Source organism: Parambassis ranga, chromosome 7 (genome assembly GCF_900634625.1).
Source record: "Parambassis ranga chromosome 7, fParRan2.1, whole genome shotgun sequence".
NCBI classification, from domain to species: Eukaryota; Metazoa; Chordata; class Actinopteri; family Ambassidae; genus Parambassis; species Parambassis ranga.
In genome coordinates this window covers 20226123-20236139 of record NC_041028.1, presented here as the reverse complement: position 1 = coordinate 20236139, position 10017 = coordinate 20226123, and the positions used below count along the sequence as shown (strand labels likewise).

The following is a 10017-nucleotide window of genomic DNA, read 5'->3' as shown; positions in this document are numbered from 1 at the left end:
AATATTAACACAATATTTTCAGCTTGACAGCATTAACCTGTCATGTTTGTTCTCTGTAATGTATGATGTTTGCTGCATGTTTGTTCCCCCCTCTCTCTCTTCATCTTCATCCTCTCTGTCCTGCCTACCTCTCCTTACAAACCAGGTCCTGCTCATAGTCGTTTGTTTTTTTTTAGATTTCCACATCAATATTAGAGCAAAATGAGCTGACAATGCTGCAGATTATGTTTTTAATTAAGGCATCAGAAAGTTTAAAAATATATTTAGCAGAAATCTCTGCATTTGTGTAGATTCATTTTTCCCTGTTCATGTAGTTGTTTAAAAACATCCATACATATACTTTAAAAATAGTGTGACTGACATTAGCTTAGTGTTTTGAAAAGCAGCTTTTTAGAAAATGCCTAAAAAACAGTTCCATAGAGTTTCTAAAAACAGTTTCAGGGATTTTCAGCAACTGTTGTATCGTTGAATGGCTCTGGAGGTGCGTCACGCAGCTCGAACATATCATCAATAACCTGCCACAGACAGTTCTCCAGGGGAAAGTCATTGTCTACCAGATTGACCAGGAAGTAATTGTCGTAGATATATTTGATGATCATCCGTGAAGGGGACTCGTCCTCATAGAGTTTGGCCCACTGCTCGATCCATAAGGTAAAGGCTTCATCCTGTGAAAACATGGGGACAGGCTGGGTAAGGGCAGCCAAACAAACTTGCATATTTCTTTATTACAGTAGAAGACAGCTTTATTCATGGACTGTGCTCCAATAATCTGTAGTTGTACTGTTAATGTGTACGCCTGAAGAGAGAATCAGTATAAGCTAATACATAGTACTGTATGTCAGTATGTGAATTTGTATCTCAAGCACCAGGATGTCCTGCTACATCTGGTCTTCAGTAGTAAAACCCAGCATGTTTTTCCAGCTATTCTGATCCACAATTCTGTGCACAGACAATGATACGTCACATGACTGAGCTGTACACAGTACAAATGTCCTGACATACGGTTTTGTTAAAAACACTGTTATTACACTATCCAATATGTGAAACAATATATATGTCATGCACAGTCCTAGTTTTTCTGCTGATATTAATGGGTTTTACTTTAAATTCCCCATGACAGGCCATTTTTAATAGCGTTTAACTAAGAAGTAATCATCACAGCGCATGGTGGGTGTTCTGACTACTTTCTGAGTAAGGAAACCACATAACCTTTTCATACATTAGCCTCCCACAAGACCAGCTTCACCTTACCTTCCAGTACATAAAACTGACTGGATCCACCACAGTAGGTTGGACGATCTCCCTGCCTGGGAAGATTCCCCATGTCACAGCATTAGGCTGGAAATCAGGGGCGTTGGTCAGGTTATGTCCCTGCACACAGAATAGTCATTGTTACATGAATCATTAAAAACTCACACAGACGTTGAATGACAGGTGCCCTCTGTTGAAACTTACATGCACATTAACAATGTGGTAGTTGACACGGGGCTCATACTTCTTCAGTACTTTAAGGAGAGCGTTCACATTTTCACTGGAGGTGAAAAACTCCAGATAGGCCTGGTGGATGTGCAACAAGAGATTTAAAGTAACATATCAACATGGCAATCAAAAACAGCACACTAAGCACTCACTCCAATGGCTTGCACAACACCCACACTGTTTACCTTCTGAAAGACATAGCCTCCTGCGGGACCCCAACCTACAATGGGGTCTGTGGAGGCTTTTCCGTTTATGCTGGGCTGAGAGTTGATGGTGAGGACTCCTCGCCTGTTCACCTTTTCCAGCTCATCCTTCAGCAGGTTGGTCTCTGGGGCCAAAGACTCATCGTTCCAAGGCAAACACATTACCTAGCAGAAGAGAAAAGTAGTTAAAGGGGTCTATTGGCTGATCAGTGTACTTTAACATTTAGACAAAAGAAATTCACTTGTTACAATTGAGTTTCTAGTTCATACAGAGTCACTACTGTTCATCAAAGAACAGTAATCACGTTGTGATGGCTGCTCGGTCCCTGACACACGTCAAATTTCACAGAACTTTTTGTTGTGTATTCAAACAACTATGACAAAATTCACAGTTGCACAAAAGTGCACTATAAATCTATCTATTTAGACTAAACTATTGTAGTTGTACTGCTGTGATGCAAAGTACTGATGATCTCTTTCACCAAAGGCACAAACTGAAAAAACATGTTTTCTTAATAAGTTCTTCTTCTACACCGGTTTATTAGAATACATTACAGACAATGAATAGGTGGTTCTATTTTGTATCTATTAAGTTTCTATCTATCCAGCTGCTTTTTTTAGAAACTCGTCATGGTGGTGACTACATTGGGAGGCAACACCTGACCGTCATCTGCAGGTAATGAATATTCAAGACAGAACAAAACAAGCCATCAAATCTCAACAAACACTTTAATACCTACCTTGTGTCCACTACGGTTTGGTTGTCCTGTGATGTAGCAGGTGAAAATCTCAAAGACGCTCTCCTCATTTACCAGCTCCTCACTCCACATCTGCAGCAGGGCTTCTTTGGGTGATTTGCTCTTCAAATAGAACAAGTAGTAATCATTTAACTCGCCAAAAGCTGGAGACGAGGAGTTTCCCCTGAAGACAAAAACAGGACTCATTAATGCAAATTGTCAATGATAATTTCATATTTATTCACTAAATGAAATGTAGACAAGGAAATAAATATGGGGGTTACATCAAGTTCAAGTGAGCCTACCATCTACCATTGGGGAACTCATCCCAGTCCTGAGTTCTGTAAATGTAGCTCTTGGGCCTTGAAGCCCAGAAGATGGGTCGAACATCCTCCACCTTCCGTTTGGGATGGGCACTCACTGCCCAGGGAAGTGGCCGCCTGGCACAGAAAACAAGCTCTGACAGGTAAGCATAGGGCAGAGGCCTGATCTCCAAAACAAAGTGAACCATTCCAGGATCTTAATCAGAAATCCTGGTGATCTTGGATAACACTGTAATATTATTATGAGCAACCAATCATATGGAACATTCAAGACCAGTTGAATTTACAAAAACTACAAACACTTGAATACAGCAGTGAATAAACATACCTCATTCAGTGTCCTAAGGGGGATTATTAACTGTTAAGATGATTGTAGCAACCTTTCTTCTTCTGACTATGCTTCCTTACCAGAATCCATTAGGGTACCACAGGTCGAACAAAATTTGATGTTAAAGGTAGGAGATTTCATTCTGATGCACTTTTTGTTAAATTAGTGTAACTTCTCTTTACAATCCGATAGCAACTGATTAGTTCGGCAGTTTTGCTTTAAAATGAAGAATATGAATCATCTGTGGAAGCTATAAAACGCTAAAAACATCAGCCAATCCTACGAGGCGCCCCTGCGCGGAGGAGAGTGACGCCATGGACATTTCACCCATAGTTACATACAGTCAATGGTTTCAATTCCCACATTTAATACTGTACTGTACAGCTTCTATAATAAAAAATGTCTTCATATCTAGTAAATGTGAACAGCACATCCTTTATTTGCTCAAAGCCCCACTGTGTATGTTGGACTGACCTGGGGTCTTCTGTCCACAGGCCCAGTTGTCGGAGGACCTCTATGGTGGCAACCTCTCGATTCAGCGTGTAGAAGTGGAGCCCTGGCACTTTGCCACTGTCCAGGAGTACGCGGCACATCTCCACGGCTTGATGGATCCCATAGTTACGGATAGCAGCATCATTGTCTTTGATGGGTTCGATGACTTCCATGATCTCCAATGGTACCTCAAGCTTTGACAGCTTGACCAGCTGACGCAGAGACTGGTATCCCTGAAAATAAAACGGTTCAGTGTTGTTGATGGTCTGTTTGATGGCTACATGTACCCTTGAGGAGACAATAAACACGTTTTTTGTTCTAGTTTCTGGTCTGATCTGGTATCATATTACTAGTATTTTACAGATATTTGTTTTTATTTTGGATATCTTTATGTAACAAAATTCTAAATTTGTAATTAAGCATCATCATTTGAAGGAGGTGGTCCAGATATTTGCAGTTCTTCTTCGAACTGAGAACTCTGAGAACAACTGAGAAAGTACACTAGCAGAAGAAAAGTGATATGAAGCTGCTATCGTAAGCAGGCAGCCCTGTCCATGGGAGACATGAACAGGTAATCTCTGAAGCAAAATGGTTGAGTCATATGCGTAAGCACGTGAAGACCTGAAAGTTCAATGGTTACTCAGAGAACATCTGAAAGTTCGAAGTCCAACGAGTCCTATGGAGATGTGATAACTATTCGATCGCCTACCTTTGTTCACACACTTTATGTTAAAGATAAGTATTGCTGGTAGCAGCAGTTAGTTACCTGAATTGGGAAGATTCCTGGTAGGATGGGACACGTGATACCAATTTCCCTGCAGTCATCCAGAAACTTGAGGAAAGTGTCTGCCCTGAAAAACAGCTGACTAATGACAAAGTCTGCTCCAGCATCAACCTTCTCTTTTAGATGCCTCAGATCCTTATCGTAGCTCTGTGCTTCAGGATGGCCTGTGGGGTAGCCTGGGTAAAAACGCATACAGATTTTAAAATCACTTAAAATCCCACTTTTCAATTGCAGATCTGGATGGTGTAACACATACCAGCAACACAGATGTCAAAGTAGTCATCAAAATCTGATCGAATACATTTAACAAGGTCGACGGCATAGTTGAAGCCTCCCTCCTCCTCCTCCCACTCAGCTTCCACTGGGTCTGTAAAGATAGCAGACTATCATGTCAGCTGCCAGGCATACCTAATGATGATCAACATAAACAGCTTGGTCCAAACTGGGCCGTAGAACAGGACAATGATCCAAAGCACAGCAGCTAATCTACATCAGAATGACTGAAACATAAAGAATCAAGGTTTTGGAATGGTCTAGTCAAAGTCCAGACCTCAACCAGCTGTAATACTCTGCTGGGAATGTCCAAAAACCTTAATGAACTGAATCAATGCTGTGCAGAAAAATGGACCAGAATCCCTCCACAATGATGCGAGAGACTGATAAAGTCATACAGAAAACTAAACTTCAAGTTTTTGTTGCTAAAGGTGGATCTGCAAACTGTTGAGTCATGGGAGTACTCAGTATTGTGCACGAATGGTTTTTGCCATGTTATTGTTATTTTTGAATTTGCCAACAGTCACATGATATCATTATTTGTTACGTTTTTACACAAAAAGTGGGGCTACTAACTTTTGAACATGATTGATTATGCAACAAATAAATATGTAACATGAAAAAAACCTACAAACATACACACCTGCAATAGAATAATAAGCCTGCCCTTAAACAGCAGGCTGCTGGAAATGAACTGTTTAGAAGCCAGTGAACTGTTTGTTTTGCCAGCCAACAGGAAACACAATGCCTTTTCATTTTTATACATTTTATCCAGGTTATATCACAGAGGAGTGCACAAGCTTTCCATCTGAGAAAATAGACACCTCTCCTACCTCCTCTTAGTGCCATGATGTTCTTGAGGCCCAGGTGCTTTGCTTTGGCTAGGTGACCAATAATCTTGTCTTTGGTTTGGTTGCAGCAGGTCAGATGAAGGACTGTTTCTAAGCCGCAGTAGTTGATTGCTGTGCTAGCAATCATCATTGATGATGTTTCCTTGTCTGATCCTGGGTCTCCTGCTGGGTGCCAGGTAATGTCAATGAACAGGGGCCCTCCAGAGCCCATGCGGTCGAATCTGCAGGAAAATAAAAAGCTCAAATGAAATGATCCAGCTGCTGTTCACTGGAGGTTAAGTTGTGCACTATGACTTAAGTTATTTTTCAAGTAGCCTTACAACTTTGCCAATAATTCAATTCTATATCCTACTTTTGTAAACTCTAGACATGAGGTTTTCCATATAAAACATGCCAGTTTGATCTCACATGCCTCGAGATAAGGTTGACAGCTCCACTGGCTGTGCGGGGAGGAAAGAACTCCAGTGAGAACCAGTGGTCTCCGGACTCCGTCCTCCTCCGCATTTTGTCCCGTAGCCTGTCTGACCGATCTGCATCCAGCACCGGCGTAGAACATCGGGAGCTCTCCTTGGAGCTCTCCCCACCGCTGTTGCTGGCCCCGCTGGAGTCGCTCTTGCATGATTGGCAGCTACTGCCTCCTCGCTGAAAATGGTTCACCATCAAGGCAAATTATGCTAAAAGAAGAAAAAACACAGTCCTCTATTCAGTCATGACCTAAAGATATTTAATTACATTTTGACAGCAACGATCAATTATTACAACTATATGAACCAATATCTGACCCTTGTGATGTACTGTAAGTGAAACAGTACCAATACAAACACAGAATCCTCAACTGCTGAAAAACTGCTCCAAGAGTTAAATCGAAGCAACTGGCTTCTTTTGGTGTAGCTGTTTATTTGTAGGGACATTTATAAACATCGTCGTTTCTTATCAATGACTGGGTGGGCAGCCCTCATCACGTGATATCACACGAGACCTGACCTAATACGTCAGTGTTTGGTTGTTGCGGTTTTCTGCTGTCTCACACGGCCGCTCCATCTGTTTACTGTCAAAAGTTTTTGAGTTGTGGGGAAGTATACTACTCTCTTTGGTCTCCACTGCACCTGTCAGAGTCTCTGTTTAGCACCACTCTGAGTTCTCCCCAACGTCATTCTGCGTCTTCTCCAGTGTGATATATCACTTTTTAAAGCTTTAAACAAGTCAAAGGCTGCTGCTGATGTTAGCAACACTGCTGCTAGCTTGAGTGAGGCCCCAGCTACTCCTCATGTGAGCACATCAGAGGCCACAGCTTGTGTTCATGTTCCCTTACAAGTAGGGCTGTCCCGATACAACTTTTTCACTGCCGATATTATACCGATATTGCAGCTATGAATATCGACTGATACCGATATTGAGCCGATATTCACTAAACACTAAATCAGGGGTGTCCAAACTATGGCCAACTGCGGCCCGTCGGATTTTCTATGGCCCGCGGCTTCTATCTTAATATTTTAATTTTTGGCCCGCCAGCCAAACAGAGTAAATCATACAAAATCAACAGACAATTCTTGTTTTTGTTTTTAACCTATTGTTTAATGTTTGCATGATTCTCCGAGCAGAACATTATCACTCCCTCTGTCTGCATCGTGGTGCGTCACGCGGTGCTGCAGGGCTTGGTTGTTGGTTCCAGCTACGCAGAGGGCTCCGAAGGTGCACAACACCGGTTCGAAACTTCGACACAATTCACTACGAGACTAAACGTGCTTCTGCATACAACCTGCTATCAGAGAGTGTCTGTACTGTACAAATGAAGTTTTCCAAAACTACGGAGCCCCTCTGTGACATGGTCAAAAAGAAATAAATTGTGGCCACGAATTATGTATAACGTGCGCACGAAATATTGTTATTATTAGTTGTAGTATAGTAGCCCTATTAGAATTCATGGACGGGGTGCATGGGAGCGGGCTGCCCGGCCACAGAGCAACAATGAGCATCCCTCTCTAGCTGGTCATCGAGCACAATAAATTGGGATCTTTTCTGTTATAGCTAATGCCCTTTTGCTGTCCTGCGGGAGTTTGTCACGCTTTTGAAATGTTTCGCCCAGCGTTGGTTGTTTGAGGGAGGGAGAGGATATTTGTTTTTTCGCCTCGGTGATCTTCTGAAACTCTTCATATTGTTGTTTGTGGTGCTGCTTCAAATGTGCGATGAGGTTGGTCGTATTAAACTTCCTTGTCTCTATGCCTCCTCGGGAAATGTGAGCATGACATGTTTTGCACGTAGCTGCAATGTCTTTGTCCGACTGTAAGGAAAGATACTGCCACACAGCCGACATGTCTTCTCCTTGCTACAGTCGCACACGTACACACACTTATTGTTGTGATCACGTGATCTCTACATGCTGGAGCCAGGCGCTTTTCGTCTTCAGCAACTATTGTGTTCGTAGTGTAGCCATAGCAACGCTTGTTGCTTTGAAGCGATGGTTTGTTTATTATTACTGATTGCCCGTCAGGACTCGCACGCCGTGTCAGTTTACAAACTAATAGTACTAAGAGTTACTAAGAGTTCTAATAGTTCTGATTTCTAACAGTTCACCTAACAGAAACTAAACGTTTCTGAAAGTTTGTAACAGTTCAGCTGAAGTTAGTTCAGCTGACAGTTCATGTAGTGTGTGTGTGTGTGAAATAAAGAGTGTGGAAACTACGAGATGTATCCGCCGTGCTTGTTCCGACAACCCGTCCAGAGGGGAGACTAACGAGGAGTAAATCTGGACAACTACTGTACAGCAAAACCCTCGGTCAAGTCTGTGACTTGAATGGCAACACAGCATCTCAGCCATTATCCAAAACATGCATTTGGTGCTATATCACGTTCATTCAGTCCTGAACGCCATGGCTGGAGTACTGTTGTGCAGGACGCATGCTACTGTGTTCCTTGTCGGAAATATGCCATTGCCAATGTAAGGGATGTCTATTCACCTTGCGGGTGTCCTAACACCCTTTCATCATAACAAGTTGCATGAAAGAACGAGGAATTTGGTGATATTAGCTTGTGACAAATTTATCACAAACTGAACATGGATGTCACAATCTCTGCCAAAAAAAGCAGGTGACTGATCGTTTGATAGTCAGTTTTTAGATAAATAAACTAAAAAATATTAAATATATATAATTATTTTCCATAATGTTTTTACTTTGTTATGTTGGTTTACATGGTGTATACTCATGAAGTTTGGTCCAAGGTTCAGGTTTTTCTAAATGGATTGACCAAAATAAACAAAAGTGAGTGAGCAGGCCGGGCTCCGTGGATCTACTATGGTATAGTGACACGTAACACCAACCAAGTTGGCCACCTGTTACTTAGCCCATTCCTTATATAACAGGCTAGAACCGGCCCTGAGTGGGAGCAGACCTATACCACGTGTTCCTGCACCGCATTTATTTATGTCGACGCTCAACTGGTACATTAACAATACATGTTGTTAATATAGTTTGTGCAAAGTAACACAAGCTTCTCTTTTATAGTCAAGCACATATGCATGCAAGTACTACTAGCCTGTTAGCTGTGTCGGCTGAGCAAAGCTAGCTACACGTGTAAGGAGCAATGTCAGTCCTTTTCTACAATCAATAAAATACACAAACGTTGACTCGAGCTACGTTCTGGCATACCGAGCCTGGAGCTAAACAGCACGTTGTGTTTAGGATGCTAAAATGAAAACACTCTACCTCACCTCCACTCGCTGGCTCTTTGTGCTGCCGGTGACCCACACACTCCCACCCACAAGAGAGGGGTAGCTACAGCGTGGGAAAGGCAGGATCTGGAATCAGGCGCCGTGTGCCTCCACAAGTCAGCGCTGCAGTCACATCTTGACGCTCAACACTTCGGTGGCTACATATGAAACAGATGCAACAGGGGTTACGCCGAGTTTTGCACGCCTTCCAGCAAATGCCTGTCGCGGGAACGCGCGCATTGCTAAAGCGGAGACTTTAAATACAGACAATCAAAGTATCCGAATAATACTGAGCCCCTCTGGTGACATTGGATAAATAAAGTATTATCGCATTAATACTGTCACCACGCGTAATAAATGTAATTCTACGGAGCCCCAGACATGGCAAATCTCGGTTAGTAATAAAAATGTAAATGGCAGGCTTCCAATCATTTATTGTGTTTTATTGTGAATAGTGTCCGCCCATAAAATACCCGAAAGTCTCCGCTTTAGCTGTGTGCGCGTTCCCGCGACGAGGGATGCATTTTCGGCAGGCATGCGAAACTCGACATAACACCAGCATTGTAAGATTCGTGTGAGTGTGTAAAGTAATTGTTGAACAAACAAACAAACAACAACAATAACAACAAAAAACATTCACAATTAAAACATTTGAGTCAGTTACAATTTTACAGTTGTATCTCTTTCAAATGCGGCCATGTTAGGTAACTGTCACTGTAGTACCAAAAACAACATAAAATATGTATAAAATACGTTTTTGTCCTAAAGCTGATTTCTGTTGTTGTTTTCACAGACGTTCCTATTGATTCTGAATGGCCCGTCATGTATATTAGGGATT

The 10017-nt window shown here is 42.1% G+C and overlaps 1 protein-coding gene across 2 annotated transcripts; it reads right to left on the bottom strand.

Annotated features, from left to right (window-relative positions):
• Positions 1–216: 216 nt before the first annotated feature.
• Positions 217–9347, bottom strand: mthfr (methylenetetrahydrofolate reductase (NAD(P)H)). Of its 2 annotated transcripts, none has more exons than XM_028411009.1 (12): positions 9175–9347; positions 5883–6144; positions 5453–5691; positions 4603–4713; positions 4329–4522; positions 3545–3795; positions 2725–2859; positions 2423–2603; positions 1665–1847; positions 1456–1557; positions 1252–1371; positions 217–665 (listed from the first exon to the last, which is right to left on the bottom strand). In XM_028411009.1, the coding sequence occupies exons 2-12, from the start codon at positions 6128–6130 to the stop codon at positions 438–440; spliced, it is 1992 nt and encodes a 663-aa protein (XP_028266810.1). In that variant the 5' UTR covers positions 6131–6144; positions 9175–9347; the 3' UTR covers positions 217–437. The 2 variants fall into 2 exon arrangements, with proteins under 2 accessions (XP_028266810.1, XP_028266809.1); XM_028411008.1 differs by having other exon boundaries at positions 9180–9346.
• Between the last annotated feature and the right edge of the window lie 670 nt (positions 9348–10017).